Here is a 19,322-nt window from a genome sequence, read left to right as displayed (position 1 = left end):
TAGAAATTGCACAGAGTTGTGGATGTATCCCAGACCATCACGCAAACCAACCTCCCTTCCATTGACTCCATCTACAATTCATGCTGCCGCGGCATGGTTACCAGCATAATCAAGAACCAGTCTCATCCCAGTCCCCCCCTCTCCATCAGGCATGAAGTACAGATGTTTGTAAATATATACCTCCAGATTCAGGGAGTTTCTTCCCAGCTGTTATCATGCAACTAAACCGTCCTCTCATCAGCTAGAGTGCAGTCCTGACCTCCGATCTACCTCATTGGAGACCTTTGAATTGACCTTATCGCATATACCCTTTATCTGTACATGGCGGACAGCTTGATTGTAATCATGTAAAGTAATTTCTTTGACTGGATAGCACAAAAATAAAGCTTTTCACTGTACTTCGGTATATGTGGCAAATTAAACAAATCCAACAAGGCCAAATTGATAGCACAGTTTACATCCTGAAGAGGACATTTTGTTGAGCAGTGTAGCAGGTAATACATCTGCATTTTAGTGATTAAGTGTTACCAAATGCTGTTGTTAGAACTTACAGCTCTGTACTTAGAGGCAAATGAGGACATCATTTTACAATGGTTTAAGTAATTTAAAACAGGTGCTTCGGTTTCCTCCCGCATTCCAAAGACGCGTAGGTTTGCAAGTTAATTGTTCTCTGCAAATTACCCCCAGTATGTAGAACAGAACGTGTATGGGTGATCGTTGATCAGAGAGGATTTGTTGGGCCGAAGACGCTGTTTTTCTAAAAACTAAACATTTCAGTTGGAGACAATGTGTGAGTGGAATCACTGCCCGTGCCTGGAGATGGCACCTAATTAATGAAGATGCCAGAACTACCTTGTTTTTGAGCTCCATGGTTTTAAGGTTTGTTGTATTTAATTCTCTGGTTAACTTTGTCTCTCGATTACTCGATCCCTGATGAGAGAAAAACATTTTTTTGTTCAGTACATGAATAATTCTGTAAGCACAAACAAATACATTCAGTTTAAAAAAAAAGTTGTCATCATTGCAACCGTCAGGATACTCAACACCTGGTGTCATTGACAGAACATGTAGAACACGCACAGCCCAATGATAAATGAAGTAGTGTACATTCCTAATCAACAAATGCAAAGTAGTTTTCAAGCTGCAGTCTTCAGCTTTGTTCAAGCTGCCTAAGTACAATGCAATTTAAAATGCAGAAGACTAGAACAGTACGCAAGAAAAAGCTTTCCACTGTACCTTGGTACACGTGACAATAATAAACTAAAGTAAGCCAAACTAAACAGTAGCAGCTACAAGGTGGTTAAGTATTCCACCAACATGTCTGCAGTGATGCAGCAGTTTTGACAAGATCAACAAGACAGAACCACTATGACATTAATGGACACCCAAAATATCAAATCTTAAATTAAGGATGCAAGATGTAAAGAAGACAGACACAAAATACTGGAGTAACTCAGCGGGACAGGCAGCATCTCTGGAGAAAAGGAATGGGTGACGTTTCAGGTCGAGACTTTTCTTCAGGCTGTGTAAGCCAGCATCTGCAGTTCCTTCCTACATAAGATAGGAAGGAGATCTTTGCACTCAGAAGCTCGCAGGTAACAGTCCCAGAATTGTATGGATCCAAGTGACAGATGCTGAGAACTGGATTGTATGATACATCAGCATTACACCGAGGAGCCCGTCCCTATACTTAGACTGCAGAAACAAGGAACTGCAGATATTAGTTAAATCACAAAACCCCACAGAGAACATTCCCCAGGGCCCCTGGCGGCATGCATTGACCCACCCTTGATGCAGAGGACCCATTGGGCTGACTACCCCTGCATTTGGGAGGTGTCCAGTGAGGCAATGCGCATCATTGAATGATTTTTGTGATAACAAAATCCATTTTTACCTCTTGCTCATTTTTAAGCTCCTTTGTATGCTTTTCTTTCAACTCAAAATTTTCCAATCTTGCCTTCTCCAAGAGTTCTTTCAGGTTATTTGTCTTTTGTTCTGACAATGTTAAGGCAGCTTCTGACATTTGTACTCTAAAACAGAAAAAAACAAAATCCTTATGGAAACAGAAACAAAAGAGGGGATGGTAAAATTAATGCAATTAGTTAGCAGCCGACAGGCACAAGGCAAATGATAATTGAAGAATATGTTTGGAACACAACTTGTTATGTAAAAAATATTCTAGCAGCAATTGTAGACAAATTCCTTTCCATGTCCCAACAATGGAGCATATCAATTGCAAAAGCTGTGGGAATGCTACAGATAATTGATAGATGTCGCTCAATTGGCGTTGTGCAATCTTGGAATCAGAAGTTTACGGGTTCTCTATCTAGTCACGAAACAGGTGCATAAAAATACAGTATAGGAGGACTGATGTACTTCAAGAGTTTCTTTTGGAAACTTTATATGGTGGCATTGTATATTTTGGATACTCTTAGGGTACGTGGGATCACAGTTTAAAATACGATCCAAATTAAAATTCTTTTGGATTGAATTTTAAATCAAGACCTCATTGGCAATTTAGACATAAAACATCTCATGTCACCATATCAAGTATTTTACAATATTCATCCTTCACCAAGTCACAAAAGCAGATTAATCGGCCATTGTGGTAGATGTTATGAGTAAATGAACACATACATTACATCAATAATACTTCAAATGCACCTTGGGACATCATGGTGGAAATGTGATACACTATAAACACAATGGGAATTTTATATGGGAGCTTGTAGCCAGGACAGCAACATCGCTGATGTAGATTCAGCACATCGCAGCTATCACTCTGCACAAAAACATGTTCAGATTTCATCACATGCACGACAAAGGGTAAATAAAGTCGCAACAGAACTAATCCCAAGGGTAATAAAATAAGATTTTAAAAGATTCACAGCTTAAGTTTTACAAGCAAGACTGACTAAGTAATGGAGATGGGGAAGGAAGTGGCCTCAAAGTTACAAAATTATGTAAAAGTGAATTCCAGTTTCTATCATGAATGTTTAACAAATTAGGAATTGAAAGTAAGAGAGAAAATCAATGGCAAATAAATGTAGGGAATAAATCTGAAAATATCTTATTGGAGGAATGCAATCACCCAAGTAAGACAGCCAAAACAAAACAGTTACGTTACTCAAATTCTCCTCAAGTGTTGTGGTGTGAAAAGTAATGTACGGAAATATATTCCATGCTAGAATGGCCTTTCTCATTCTCGGTCTTTGTATTTTAAAGCAATATTTGATTTTCCTTTCAGAGTTTGCTAATTATTAGTCAAAACAAAAATTAGATTGGATAACTGAAAATGTCATTAACCTAACTGAATGGCTAATGTAGAAGTCTGAAAGACATATGCAACGACATAGTGAACTAATCCAAAAAGGGAAGTAAAGAGAGAGAATATTATTTTTTAATTACAAAAATATTAAAACTTAAATTTAATAAAGGAATTCTATTGCAATGATTGAAACCAACTACTTGTTAAACAGGTTGTGCAAATGGAGCGGGATAACCCAAACATACACTTTTAGACAGAATGGAGAAGGCCCGTATCTATATTTGGTCCTTTTTACATCAAAGGCAACACACCGAGTTCCAGGGAAAGGCTGATCAGGAACAACATGTCCAATAATGAATAAATTCATAAAATGCAATTGCATTTTACACTGATGGGTTACAATGTAAATTTGGAAAACTTAAAATCTCAACTGCATGGGCTTCCAGAAATAAATAAAAAGCAATTTTTACTTTGCCCGCAAAGAATTGACGATAGAACTCCTCTCGTTTAATGCTTCTTGTAAATGTCCAACTTGTACAGTGGAAGTCCTGAAGAGAAAGTTATTTAAAAAAATTACAAAATGAACACCCAAAAAATTCTGAATCTAAACATCAGCTGCAGATTTAAGCGGTGACCAAACTTTATAGTAAGATTACTGAAATATATTAATTGAGATTTAGTGAACATCACTTCATCCCCTAATGAATATTTATAAAAGCCTGTGTAGTTTAGATGTTATTTCAGAGACATGGAGCCATGCAGCATGGAAAAGGCCCAACCTATCCATGCCAATCAAGGTGGCCCATTTAAGCTAGTTCTATTTTCCCACGTTTAGCTCATATCCCTCTAAACCTTCCCAATCCACGTACCTGTTCCAATGTATTTTAAATGTTGTTATTGTACCTGACTCAACTACCTCTGGCAGCCTGTTTCATATACCCACCACCTTCTGTGTCAAAAAGTTGCCCCTCAGATTTTTATTAAATCTTTCCCCTCTCACCTTAAAACCATGCCTGATCATTTTTCCCCTACCCTGTGGAATTTCAGAATGTGATAAGGAATGCAAAGCTATTATTTAAAAAAAACATATACTATGCAAAAAAATGATAATTGCCATGCCTTTCTCGTCAAAATAATAACAAATCATTGCTTTCTATTTTATTAATAGGTATGTGCTTAGTATTAACCCATATTCCCGTATCAACTTTAATTATCTTTTTTAAAAAGCATTGGTGAGTACAGAAAGTTGCACATCGAAAGAAATGTTAAATCTTTTGAGTTTTTATTAAAGCTAACTAACACAAAAGACAACCTTTTTTTGTACTTCATTTTCTCCCCACTACTGCACGAAATGAGAATTCTCTGATATAATTATGCCCATATGGAAAGACAACAAGTGAAAACCCAAATATGAAGAATACTTTAATAATATTTGACACCAAGAAGATCTCACTAACCTGTTGGTTTGGCACAATTCATCCTTTTGTTGATCAATTACACCCATCAGGTTGAGATACTACAAACAAATTAGAGAACAAAATGAAGATCAACAAACATTTAAAAACTAAATTTTGTAAACCCTGACGCATACAAATCTTAACAAAGCAACTTTGCAGCTTTAAAAACTCTTTCACGCACAAAGCTCTTTACACAGTTCAGAAATATGTCAAGCCTTGCAAGCATCAATACAATGCATTTTGAAGAAATACTTGGAAAAAAGGCAACTTTACAGAGATAAATATGGTGGTGCCGTGCTGAGAAGGTAGATTGGAATTACAAAAGAAAATAAATCTTAGAAGGACAAGTCCACAAGGTAGCAGTCACACAGCTCCAATGATTCAGGCGGACTAGTAAAAGGACAAATTTATGTTAGAGATAACAAGGTTCATAATCTTCTTAATGAACTGAAATAGACTGCTGGGTATTTTGGTGACAGAAAAAACATTGGAATCATATAAGACAGGTGGATACTGTTATTGCGAGTCCTTCTCCATGGTTCTGCCAAAATATATTGAATAATGATTAGCCAGAGCTGATTGATTATATATCCGTATGCACTGTCAGGTATGCACAAAATAAAATCATAAGATTGATGAATTTAATCCTCTAAATTGCACAATTAATTTAATTGACCAGCAGCAATAATTAAACAATGACAGTCAACCCCAATTCTTCAAAAATACAAATACCAAATGAAATCATAGGTTTCCAAGTTTTGCTTTAACTCTATAAATAAGACCACAGACCCCCACAAGCTGTTACCAGCGAGTATTAAAATTACTACTAATATTTCTAGAGCTGTTTTGATAGACTGACTTGATAGTTTTATTTTTCAACAGTGGCTGGTTCTGAAAAGCTGCTGGAAGCAGAAAATTACTCGAAACACATTCCAAATACAATCAATGTGATTTTCTTTATATGTTAAGTTGTGTATTATAAGTCTATAACATTTCCTTTATTTTCCGAAATTTTCAGAGGGATATTGCGAATAATTAATTAGATACTATGTTATTTACTTATCTGTCACTGTTAAATGTAAAATCATCTGTAAATTTAAATACAGCTATTCAGAAATCCCAATGTCACAAGATTATTAGGGCAGCTTAATTTGTATAACTGCCAATTCTTGTATACCAACATAAATACATGCCAACATTATAAAAAGAAAGTTCAACCCAGTGCTTTGAAAGCCCCAAAATAGAAATACATCTTTATTAACACGGTAGGATCCAACCAATAACATGTTAATAACAGAGGATCTGGGTCAATGGAAAGCGAATTTCACTTTGATTACATTTATTACTCACAAACTAATAAGAATGCACTTGACATCTTGAATTCACGGTCGAGTCATCAAGATTAATTTCCAATCAAGCAAAACTTATCAGAAGCTTCCAACAATCCTTCAAACACAGCGCACATTTGTTCATATAGTCTTTGAACAAATGTATTTTAATTGGCTGAAGGAACATTTTCACATTCTATAATTCAAATAAACGTGGAAATTTCAATGAAATTCTCAGTTCAATGAAAGAAACAGTAAATCTTACATAAAGGTTTTGGATAGATTTACTCAAAGATTCAAACTAAAACACAAAAGATAAGACATAACCTTGATCAAGAACAATGCTGAAAAAGAAAAATCTTTGGAATTAAAAATAAGTTGAATCCATTTCAGAACCATTTGACATCTGGTGGGAAATGTGAGCCTGACTTTCTGGCAGGAGCTTGGTTAGTATCGGGAACCAGGCTCACAGGGAGAATACGCAAACTTCATACTGACAGCACCGGAGATCAGAATCAAACCTGGATCACTGGAGCTGTGTGACAGCTGTACCACTTACAGTGCTACTGTGCCACCCCAACAAGATTTGCTCAAATGTGAAAGACTGACATATCAGTTTGATTTTCAAAGACAAACAATTCTTCGCCTTACAACGCTGAAGCCCACAGGTACATGTGCTTTGGGTAGCTTGCCAATTGTCTGATGAAAACATTCTATTTTATAGACATTAATGTTCCAATTTGGATTACTTTTATACCCAAAATGTATTTAAATGATTTGTAGCTAGTTGAGGCTGTTACATGGACTTTCTCTTACCAAAATAAGTCACATTATTTGTTTTAAAAAGCATGAAATCATAAAATGCTAACTTTCTGCTATTCAAATATTAATGTACAAGAGCTATGTCAAACTCACAAAATAAATTAGATTATACGGGTACTTCATTCAACCCCTGAGAACATTTAAGTTTCAAGGAACAAGGCCAATGATACACACATACATAACAGCTATTAAATATTTAAAACCTAACAATCACAAATTACTTTTGTTGCAATAAGTAAAATTCATTAGTCACAGAACGCTAGTTGTTGATGCTTAAGGATGCAACAAAGGCTACTTGTTCTGTTCAACCATAACATCCAACTGTATCTCTCACTTTCACTCCAATTTACAGTTGTTTGAAGTGCAGGAAGCTCTGGCATATGGCAAATCTAAAATTAGACGTCCACCTGCATTTAAATTCATATTGTGCCATTAATATAGATAAAGTAGTGCAGTTTGATAGATATACCTGTTTATTTTTTTCTGATTTCAGGCACTGGATCTCATTGCTGAGGACTTTTGACCGAACTCTGTTTTCCTTCTTAGTTGTTTTGCATTCCGAGGTGTGATCTATTGCTTGCTCTGTAAGTTCACACAAACATCATTAGGCAGCAAATTCAAACAGACCACATCAGGTATAGTTTAACATTTCAGAATTATTGCATCTGTACACTGTGAATGGCTCGAATGTAATCTTGTATAGTCTGTAATCATGTAGAGTTTTTTCGCTAATTGGATAGCACAAATAAAAAAAGCTTTTCACTGTACCTGGTACATGTGACAACTTAACTAAACTACACTACATTTGGGATATTCCAAAGTTATGAAATGCACGACACAAAGGAATATCAATTTTTCCTTTTGCAATACAAATGTAATATTGTGTAGGATATTTAGAAGTTAACTGGAGGTGTGAATCAGCTTACAATGGATCAACCCAATATACGCAGTGTCCAATTTTCCTTCTCATTGATCTCTATGTGAATACACAATTAGAAAGGATTACGCATGTGCTCATGTATTTATCCCTGATCAATATATACGAAACATATTAAAAAGTAGTCAGAAAGGAATGGCAGATGCTGCAGAGTATCTCACATCCACCATGATTAGCAAATGTGAAGAAATACTGAATAACAAAACAAGCTCAAGAGCCCAACCTTACTCCTGCTCTAAATAATGTTCTGATATACATCATGTGTCATTTTTTGACAAGCTCAAAAGTAACTGTACTAATGCATGGCTAATTTACACAAATAGAACAAGATGATTCCAAAGATAACCTATTTCCTGGGCACACAATGCTTTAGCTTGAAAAAGCCTGACAATTTTACAAATGAAGCATTAAAATTGAAGTTTTAAAATTGAACACAGCATCTTCAATTTCGTGCAAGAGAGAATGAGGTTAAAATGATCTAAAGCTCTTGCTGAATTTTAATTATTTCTTCACTTTATGCTTGGTATCAAGCACATGCCAATTTACCACACTAATGAGCTGACCACCTAATGATTAATGCGTTAAATCACTTATTTCGACCTCAAGTGATTTACAACTCTCCAGGATTCATATATTTCAGCAGTAAAATATAATTTCATTTTACCTATGGCTTTCAAGATGTCACTGGGAATATTGTTTCCAGCGAGCTCTAGCCGCACCAAGGACTTGTTTTGTTGTAATGCATTGAGTAATGCTCGCCCACCTATTAGGCCAACATTATTCCACCGAAGATCTGCAGAGAAGTAATACATAAATAATTGGTAAACTTTAGAGGCCCCAACATTTAATCGGATAATGACATCAGTGTGAGGGCTACCTGCAGCTTGTTGAGTTTATTCATGTTTCTGGGAAGGGGGCTAGCAGAACAAAGAATACGCAACAGTGCAGCACAGGAACACACCCTACCGCCCACAATGTCAAAGATGAACATGTTAGATTTAAATGAATCCATTCTGCCTGTATGTGCTCCCTAACCTTCCATTCCCTGCAAATCCAAATGTCAATCTAAAAGGTTTGAAAATGCCACTATCTAGTAGGCTTCCACCACCACCCCAGGCAAAGCTTTCCCTGCACCCACCACTGTCTGTGTACAGCCCGCACAACTCCTTTAAACCTTCTCCCTCTGACCATGTAGCGATCTCTAGTATTTGACATTTCTATTCTGCGAAACAGGTTGTCTACCCTATCTATGCCTCTCATAATGTTATAAACTTCTATCTAGTCTCCCCTCAGCCTTCAACACCCCAGAGAAAGTAGTCCAAGTATTGGAGAACTAAGTTATGAATTGGTAAACATGTAGGTTAATGTTTTTCAACACATCATATTTAATCTAAATGTTTTAACTAGTTAACATTATTTTGTCAAGTATTCCCTTACTCACCCAGCTCCTCCAATGTATCATTGTGTCTTAAGGCCAGTGCCAACTCTCCCACACCCTGGTGGTTGATCTGATTATTGCGTAAGTCTAGATGTTTAAGGTGCTTGCTGGCTTTCACTCCTTCACAGAAGATGCCAAATCCTTCTTCCCACATTCCAATAGCATTCCATTCCAATATCAACCTAACAGGAATACCATATATATGAAAGAAGTCTTTAAAATAGCAATTGGACTTGAAAAGACCTTACACCTGACACATGGAGGTAATTATATCCCCCGCCCCAAGTATGGTAGTTCTGCTATATATATATATATATGTTTTCATACCGCATATACGTGTTTTCATACCGCAATATAATACAATTGGTGAATTAAGGAACACCATTTTTATTACGTGGCCAAATTGGTTATAATGGGATTTTGATTGGAAAATCACTTCATGGCTACTGTAGAAATTGTCATGCATAAAAAAAATCTGTGATGTAAAAAAGTCTAGGGAAAAAAATATTGTTTCTGTGTAACCTTCCTGCGATGATCAGCCACCACTGTCCCATTAGACAATAGTTGTCAGTTTCACAGTGGGTGGCTGTTGCAAATAACAAACAATTGCTTTTGTTAACACTTGTGCAACCATATTCTATTAGAAAACACGTGGGATGGGGGGAAGGGTTCACGTTCCTAGAAAACAGGCCGTACCACAATTTCCCCGCATAATCTGCACGTGTCAAGAAATGAGAGTTGAAAGAAAAAGCATCAATGGGGACCTGGTGTGGGAGGACCGCCGTGAAGAACAGTGGAGCACCTGGCGTGGGGGGACCGCCGTGCGGGACGGTGGGAAAACAACGGGGGACCCGGTGAGGGGGAGGGGCACTCTAGTTTTGGAATCCTCAGCCCTGGGGATAAGCCTGCATTTGTTGTTTGTTTGTTCGGGTTAAGGCGCTGTGCACACGGCTGCCGGCCAACAGTCGCTTGTCTTTTTCTTTTTGTTTTCACATTTAATTTCAAGTTTTCGTGTACCTAGTTGTGTGTTGTGACTGTTGGCAGACCAATTTCCCTCCGGAGGTGAATAAAGTTCTGTCATATCGTATCGTATTATTCATCTGGTCCTGTACCTCATTTTGATGAAACAAAACCTGGCCTTGGTTGATTAGGATGCGCACTCAGTACTTGCAGTGGGGGAGGGGAAATTCTTCATTAAGACTAGATTGGACTTGCAATAACTACAGAACACTGATTAATACCCAAGGCTTTCATACAAGCATTTGATTTGGAAACCACCTGTTTGCTGCTGATCTGAAGAGCCATTCTTACCTCTTGAGAGACTTGTTTTGTCGCAGCAGCTTTCCCAGTGCTTCAGCTGCAGCTGCTCGCAGATTATTACCCTTGGAGATAAAATGTAGAATAAAGCTCTCAACTGAATTATAGGCAACAAGAACCAAGCAAACCAAGACACAACAGGCATGGCATGCAGACATGTGTTGTAGTGTTACAGCAATGAATTTTAAGAATGAACATGTGCAAAATTGCAGGCACTGCTTTATATTAAAAATTCTACTTTGATCCAAATTCTGGGACATATTTTGAAGAGTTCAACATCAAAGTACATATAATGTATTTGATAGAAATTGAAATTTTACAACTTGCGTTCAGAGCAGGTTAACAATGTTTTTAAGAAGGAACTGCAGCTGCTGGAAAATCGAAGTTACACAAAAATGCTGGAGAAACTCAGCGGGTGCAGCAGCATCTATGGAGCGAAGGAAATAGGCAACGTTTCGGGCCGAAAGACTGATTCAGGTTAACAATGTTCTTTGAACTAATAGAAATCTGATAGACTATATGACTACTTTTTCGTTTTTAAATAAACTGTTGTTAATTAGAATAACTGAGATTTAAATTTCATGAATGACATGACAAAAGGAATATAAATTTCAGCAGAACTGAATCTTGGAAAATGGATATAACCAAGCATGCAGTTAACAATAACCTAGAGGAGAAGCTAGTCTTGCCTCTACAAATACTTAAAGAATTCACCAAATTTACAGAATTTAAAAGTTTATTGCTTTATTAAATCCTTCTTCATTTTGTTCCATTTAGCTGCTCACATCAAAACTGTATCATAATAATCATCTTTTTTGTTACAAAGAAATAATTAAACAAAATCAGAAGGTGAAATAGGGCAATGAAATTTGTTGAAATTTATCACTGAACATTTACTATTCTGGGGATTAAGAAAAAGATAATACGATGAATGCATCATTAAACACAATGAATTAAATGTATTTTTGTTCAAAAAGTATCTATATTTCACTTTTGAATTGACTAAGCGTGAACTTCAATGTCTATTATTCTACCTTAAGGTCTAAGGTTTGAATTACGGTGTTCGTAGATAGTCCACACAACAGATACCTGGCACCTGAGAAAACAAAGATTATTAAAAATCTCTCTCGAGATGCTGAGTATCACTATTACATGTCTACAAAAGAAAAACATGTGACCGTTCTCTTGGTGAATATATCTATTCATATAAATTGCCCATTTACCATACGTCTCTAATGATTGTGGAAAGTTGCAACTTTTCAAAATAAGAAAATGTGCCATTCCTCCTCATACTTTCATAGGTAATGTACCTCCTGTAACTAATGGGAGCAAGTAGACAAAGTCACTGCTAGTACAATACTTAAATACATCGGGAGGAAAACTTTCTTCTGCTTCCCTTCAGTTATGACATTCCACTAGGTATTTCACATGCAGATGGAAAATATTACCAAGTAAGGGAAAAAGATAATTATTTTAATGCATTTAGCCACTTCTGTGAATCAGAAAGCTGGGAGTACAATATCCAAGCATAAAAAGTCAGATTCCAAAAAGTTAATTAACAGTGATTTCACTCTTTGCAAATAATGAAAAGTTGAGATGGTTTTACGGTTCATCAAATAATTTTCCAATATTTACTTTTTTAATTATTATTCCACTTATACAGCATACTAAATATTAAAATAGTTTTTGATGGTCATCTTTATTGAATGACCATATACATAACCATCAATCCTCTATACAGTGATTCCCAAAGTTTTGATACCCGTGTGCCCCTTTGGAAATTTTCATAAGCATCTTGTACCCCTCGTTAAAAACAATCGTATTTCATTGTAAAAGTCGACAAAAATTGCATACATTTTTATCTTAGATTAAGGTATGCATGTAAACAAAATCTTTCTATTATATAATGTATAATTACTAGAATACAATTAATAAAGTATCCATTAAATACATTTTTAATTAAAATATCATCAATGTGATGGATGAAATTGCTTATGTTGGAAAAATATTTCGGCAACATTTGGGTCTGTAGTTGTTAATTTCAACCTCAGTTGCGGTTCGACATCTAATATGCAGTTCCTCTTCTTCGTCTTAATGTCCGCAAGGGCCAAAAATCCAACTTCACACAGGTATGAGCTTGGAATACCCACCCACTCACTCACCCACCCACTCACTCACACCTGCAATGGACCACAACTCTACTTCATTCGAAGCCAGATCCACATCCTCAACAAACGCTTCCTCGCCTATCTGGATCATACCAGGATCACAAGCTTGCCTGCCTTCAGACCGGTCCCTCCACCGGCACTCCTCGACTCGACCACTGGACTGCAGCGGTGCCTGCCCGACCACCATGAGGCCGAGATGGCCACCACGAGGAGCAGCAACAACATCCACCGCCTCTCCGACCCTCACCGCCTTCCCAGCCAAACCCAGGCCCGGACCACCGAAACTGCCGCGTCTGCCGACTCTCACCGCCTCCCTGGGGCCACCAGCGCTGTCGACGACCCTCACTGTCTTCCCGGGGCCACCGACCCACAACTCCACTCCAGCCCCCCCATGGGCCTCCACCAGCGATTCCACCGACCCCCGCCTCTCCACCGGCCACCAGCGGGCCAGAGCCGTCACCTCACCAGAGTTCCAGACTCAGCACCAAGCCCACAACCTCCACGATGCAGACAGCACGTGGTCCGACTCTGCTGGGTCCTATTGCTCCTACCCCCACCACCCACCCCTTACAGGGAACCTCAGTAGTGATGGGTCTTCCCCTTACCCCTCTTTCCACCAGGTTACCCCGACCACACACCCGCTAATTAAAATTCCCGGGGTTTTTTTTGGCTTTTTTTCCCAGAGGTGCCGGAGTGGTGCTCCGGTGAGCTCCGGTAGCACTGCATTCCTGAGTTATCGTGCGGGAGTCTGAAAACTACTCAAAAACAGCAGCTATCACAACTGGAGTAGGAGAATTCATATGAAATATAATTTATTTGCAAATACGTATGAATAAAATAATTCGTAACCACAGTATTTTTTTCTAATAATGAATCTATGTTTCAGTAGTACATAGCTGAAAATTGCCGCGTACCCCCTGAAGACCTTTCGCATATCCCTGGGGGTACGCGTACCCTACTTTAGGAAACACTGCTCTATAACATCAGTGCAGAATTAATGTTAAAAGCAGCAAGGGGCAGGATACCACCATACAATGTTAATGGTAGCCTTGATTGCATATAGTTGCTGGGAAAGGGCTCTCAGGCTAATAGTCCTACCATATAGCAAATAAGCAACCAGAGTACACAGTTTGTTCCATCATCCCTTCAGATTATAACAGATCTGCATTTCAATATTAAATACTGGAATTTCAGGCAGCATCTGTTGGTGACCGAAACAAAATGAACATTTCGAGTCTAAGTCTTTTCATTAGAACTTGATCCGACAAGTTAACTCTGTTTATGTCTCTACACATTTTATTATTTGTAAATTTGTTCTATGCATAAGGTTATTGCATTTCTACATAGTAATTATTTACATTTTTAAAAAGTTTAGTTGAATCTGTCTGCTGTATTTGATGTAGGTTCAGATTCCATTCATTTCTACAAGGACGAATGGCTGTGAGAGGTAAAATCCGGCTTGCCAGTTGTCAAAGACATTTGTGATGTGCAAGTATATCTCCGCCACACAATTAATGACAGGGACGCCATGTCATGTAAAAGGGCCTGTCAACCACATTCACTCTGGAAGTTGCTGCAAGAGGGTCCTCCTCAGGCAAATGCACATCTTACATAGTCAACTCACTGCTCCCAGGAAATGGTTTGAAGCACCGCGGTGTTATTCATAGGTTTGATAAGGAACTATTTGAATTCCTGTACCTTTTTGGTAGAAAGAATGTGCCAAATAAATCAGGCACACAAGAAGAATGCAAGTCACTTCTGGACAAATTAATAACATACGAGATTAAAGAAATAACCCAAATATTGTAACACCTTAACTTTAATGAAACAAATTTGTTATTGATAAACTAGATTTCAATATTACTATATTTTGAATGAATTTTCACATTAGAAAATATATATAATCTTGCTCTGCCCTACCCAATTTGGTTAGTTATACGTCATACCTTCTTCATTCAGCATGCAGTCACAAAGCATTATTTCTGCAAACACAATGTCATTCATTAAAACCTTTCCCAGTACTGCACATGTGTCAACAGAGAGAGACTGTGTCGAAAGATCCAGCCTTTTTTTTAGGTTTCCATCACAGGTTTCGGTCAACTGATTCAAAATGCAGTCCAGGGGTTCAATACAATACTCTTTACAGAGGCGAAGATAAGTTTTCTTGAAATCTTCCATCATGGAAATCTGTCAGTGGAAATTGCTTCTTCAATATAACATTCTTCTGTAAACAAAGACAAACAATACAAGAATGTTATCAGTAGGATAGATTGAGATGACTAGAATTAGTTCCATCTCATGCAGATTTTTCATCAATGCAAGTTAAGGGGAAAATTAAACAATTCTTAGCACAAGAGGATAGAACCAAAAATTCTAAATAGTCTGGGTAAAATAATAATCACATGCCTTGCACATTGCTGTGTTATAGTTTAGCTTAGTTTACATATACAGCGTCGGAAACAGGCCCTTCGGCACACTGAGTCCGAACCAACCAGCAATCCCCGCACATCAACACTACCCTACAGACACTAGGGACAAGTTAACCAAACCAATTAACCTACAGACCTGTAGGTCTTTGGAATAGCAAAAATGCCACCACATATTTCTGTCCAACTACTTGTGCTGTAGAATCTGACCATTTGCCTCATGGGTCAGATCATGCATGTGCAATTGTTCAAAATTTGTAGACAAACTGGTTTATAAATAACTGCTGGATTTCATTAAAGGCAGAAAATATCCAAATGAACAAACTTTATTGATAGGCTTTATGGATAGAATGATCATTCAACAAGGTGTAGCTGCATTCAACATGCAGAAAGACTTCTCTTATTTTTAAACACAATCAACATTCATCCATTTATTGTTCAAAAGGGAACTGCAGATGCTGGAATATCGAAGGTACACAAAATTGCTGGGGAAACTCAGCGGGTGCAGCAGCATCTATGGTCTGAAGAAGGGTTTCGGCCCGAAACGTCGCCTATTTCCTTCGCTCCATAGATGCTGCTGCACCCGCTGAGTTTCCCCAGCAATTTTGTGTACCTTCATCCATTTATTGCCTTGTTCTATTGCATTCCCAAGTACATTACTTCATTTCTCTGAATTAAGATTTTATTGCCATTTTTTCCGTCCAAGTGACCATTCTGCAGCCTCCTGTAATCAAAGGCTTTCCTCTTCAATGCATTGTAACACCTCAAAACCTCTATATCACATTCCTACATTTTAGTCTAAATCATATTTTAAATAAATCAAGAGATCAAATAACACCTTATGGAACTCTGCTGGTAACAGAACTTCCACACAGAAGAGCTTCTTCAATATTCCTTACGCAAATTCCCCTCTAAATGTTTAAAGAATTTTTCAAAATGGGAAAATTTGTTACAGAAATACAAATATCTTCAGCAATTATGGAATGGGGTAGCAGCTGGTTAATTCAAAAAACAACCAGTCTTTAAAAATAAAACTGTTAACCTTCCCACAGTAATCAGACAGACACCATTGCCTTTAAGAACACAGCATCTAGTTCACATTGGAAGGCCACTTAAGAGATTTGCTTTGTCAACTGACAACGCAATTTCTTCTACTTTGACTTGTAAAATACTTTATCAATCAATTAACATTCATTGATACTTTAAGGTTATTGAAACTACCCACTGAATGTGGGAATTTCTGATTCTGCACTGTTGTAACTACAGGGGAAGACAATAAATAAGTGTTGACACAAATAATTGCAGATGCTGGAATCTTGCGTAGAACACAGCGCTGGAGTAACTCAGCAGGTCTCTGCAGGACATGAATAGGCAACGTCTCAGGTCTGGAGAAGTGCTCCGAACCAAAATGCCACCTATCCATGTTCTCCAGAGATGCTGCCTGACCCACTGACTTACTCCAGCACGTGTTCTATACAATAAATAAATGTTCATGTTAGTCTGACACGATTGAAATAGTTTGTTTCTGATTTATGGAAAAAAAGTTTCTGGAGAATTCTCAGGAACGTTATGCAGGGAATGGCAGTACTGGTAGCATCCTTTTCTTCTGTGGAAACTGTCACTAAATGTTAATAATCTTCATGATATCCTAAGCCTCCACATATGTACTTTTTCCTTAATCATCTTCTTACTTTTTAGGTACCAATGCCAGAATGTATTATATAGGAAGCAGTGATGGTGATCTTCCAAAGCATTAAGAATGTGCAGAATCATTTTATTTTTAATATTTTATTATTTTTGATCAATCTGTTAGAGTTTGTTTAAGGTTGTAACAAGCAGAACACAGGAGGGAAACAGTGCATAGTTATGTTTGGACTTCCAGGATGCCTTCAAATAAGGTGCCACATGATCTTATGAATCAAAATTACAAAAACAATTATAGGTAATAAAGTGGAGTTGATTGGGGATTGGGTAATATGTAGGAAACAAAATAAATGGGTTACTATTAATGGGTTACTATGGGGGCTGGCATGGTGGGTAGAATATAATGTGCATAGAATTGTCAGATTATCCACTTTAGAAAAAAATGGCACCATAAGTTTTAAGTGATCAGAGGTTGAAAGGGGTGAGCAGTCAGAGAAATGTGGCTGTTCTTATACATAAATCATTTAGTTCATTGGTTTAGCAAGTAATTGGGAAGCCAATCTACTTGTAAAGACACGTTACTGGCCCTAGTGAGGAATATTTTGAACATATACACTGTGTTATCTAGTACCTTTCATGTATTAAAATTATACCAAGGTGCTTTGCAGGAGGAGTGTTTAATTGGAGGATCACACAGATAATCCTCGGGTTAGAGAAAATTACAGAGAAAGGAAGTGCATACAGTGAAAGGAAGAGAGAGCACACGAGAACATCAAGACTAGGTTGAAAATGTATAAATCAAGGCGTTGTTTAATCAGGAGCTAACATATCCGTTGGCATTGTAACCAAAGATCCGCTCTATGATGTTTGATAGTAACAATAGTGATCAAAATGTTGGAAGAGGTGCACTTCGTTATGTTGTGGATGTGATCTCTAAAATTAATTTATTTATGAAACGTAACAACAAATGTATTAGCAATCGAGTTCCGTTGCTTGGGAAAGGGTCGGATCGGCGGATAGGACGTATGGAGGCACCAGAGGCGATGAAACGATGAAATGTTTACTCCAGTTAAGGACACACAAAAAAACAGCCTGACAATTGCTACTTCAATCGTCAAAATAGAAATTGTTAACCCCTTTAGTATATTTAACCTTTCCTGGATACGCCCCAGTCTCTCTCTATCCCACCCAAACAATACAAACTTTTAATATTCGGTTTCTTTCGTACACGGGATCTAGTGGTATAGGTTGAATTGAACCAGGACTCAATGGGTTAAACTGTGTGGCTTTTGTGCTGATAATAGCGGCCTTACCGGCGCCAAAAAAACATCCAAAGGCAAACACACGGCATAATGAAGAGGAAACTAATATATGATAAGAATAAGAAATGCCGTCCCGTGGACATTGATCATAGAGCGGAGCTTTGATTTTGATCTTTGATTGGAAGCGCCAGCACATCAGATGAAAATGGTTCAGAGTTTGTTTCATCAGTTGGGAGAAAAGGGAAGATCTATCAACGCAAAATCTACTTGTCACAAGCAGACTAGACACAACAGCTAACGGTTAAAAACTACCCCCAAACCAACATAAAGTTCAGGCAGCATATATGGAGAACGTGGTGGGGCGACGTTTTGGGTAGAAAGCCATTTTCACATTGATAAAAAAACTACCCAACAACTTAGAAAGCCAGGTAAGTAAATACATCAAATAACCAGATCCAGAAAAAGTTTGTAGGAAGGAACTACAAATGCTGGTTTATACTGAAGATGGGCACAAAGTGCTGGAGTATCTCAGGGGGGTCAGACAACATCTCTGGACGAAAGGAATAGGTGATGTATCGTGTCGGAACCCTTCTGCAGACTGACTTCAGTCACTTGTCCATGTTCTCCAGAGATGCTGCCTGACCCGCTCACCAGCATGTTGTGAGTATCCAGAACAAGTTTGCCCGCGCCCGGAGAGCCGAGGCCGGCCGGCGCACACGGCACGTATACTTTACCCTCACACACTGGTTCTGAAGAGCCGCACGGCGACGGCAGACAGCACGATGCGGGCAGCTTCAGGGTGCCATGGGCAGCTTCAGGGTGCCATCGCCTCCCCCGTCACTGGGCATTAATTCACTCGCCAGCGACCTGTGTTGCTTTTGTCTCGGGGGGGGGGGGGGGAGGGGGCTGTCAGCGAGTGTTTGTGATCAGGATAATGTACATTTACCCGGGTTTACCTCAGGTAAGTTACCTGACGCCCGCCCGCCTCCACACAGCCGTCTCCAGGCAGCGCAGCGTCGCGCCGAGCTTCGCCAGTGTCGGCCAATGGCGAAAGGCATTCTGGTGGTTGTAGTGCGCATCATGTCACTTAGAATGGTGCTGGATGGTGGTAGGACTACAATATCCGGCCTGCATCGCGCTGGTCGCTCTGAGTGACGCGCTATTGTGTCGCTTGTGCAACTTAGAACGGCGCCAATAGGAAGTGGGACTACAACACCCGGCATACACCGCGCTGCCCGCTCACAGTCAACACAAT

At 38.5% G+C, this 19,322-nt stretch overlaps 1 protein-coding gene across 3 annotated transcripts in view; it reads right to left on the bottom strand.

The window, feature by feature from the left end:
- Positions 1 to 19,101, bottom strand: part of lrrc45 (leucine rich repeat containing 45) — a 36,311-nt gene extending 17,210 nt beyond the window's left edge. Inside the window, exons 1-11 of one of the 3 annotated variants that reach the window (XM_033044564.1) lie at positions 19,024 to 19,101; positions 14,682 to 14,959; positions 11,602 to 11,663; positions 10,562 to 10,632; positions 9,254 to 9,432; positions 8,477 to 8,605; positions 7,345 to 7,457; positions 4,726 to 4,784; positions 3,739 to 3,816; positions 1,895 to 2,030; positions 853 to 930 (exon numbers count right to left, since the gene is read on the bottom strand). In XM_033044564.1, the coding sequence (XP_032900455.1) occupies positions 853 to 930; positions 1,895 to 2,030; positions 3,739 to 3,816; positions 4,726 to 4,784; positions 7,345 to 7,457; positions 8,477 to 8,605; positions 9,254 to 9,432; positions 10,562 to 10,632; positions 11,602 to 11,663; positions 14,682 to 14,916 (1,140 nt within the window). In that variant the 5' untranslated portion in view covers positions 14,917 to 14,959; positions 19,024 to 19,101. Of the gene's footprint in view, positions 1 to 852; positions 931 to 1,894; positions 2,031 to 3,738; positions 3,817 to 4,725; positions 4,785 to 7,344; positions 7,458 to 8,476; positions 8,606 to 9,253; positions 9,433 to 10,561; positions 10,633 to 11,601; positions 11,664 to 14,681; positions 14,960 to 18,801; positions 18,999 to 19,023 lie in introns of those variants that run through there. The other 2 variants (XM_033044565.1, XM_033044566.1) reach the window with 2 other exon arrangements.
- Positions 19,102 to 19,322: the final 221 nt, after the last annotated feature.

Source organism: Amblyraja radiata, chromosome 26 (genome assembly GCF_010909765.2).
Source record: "Amblyraja radiata isolate CabotCenter1 chromosome 26, sAmbRad1.1.pri, whole genome shotgun sequence".
Lineage (NCBI taxonomy): Eukaryota > Metazoa > Chordata > Chondrichthyes > Rajiformes > Rajidae > Amblyraja > Amblyraja radiata.
This window is presented reverse-complemented; position numbering and strand designations above follow the sequence as displayed.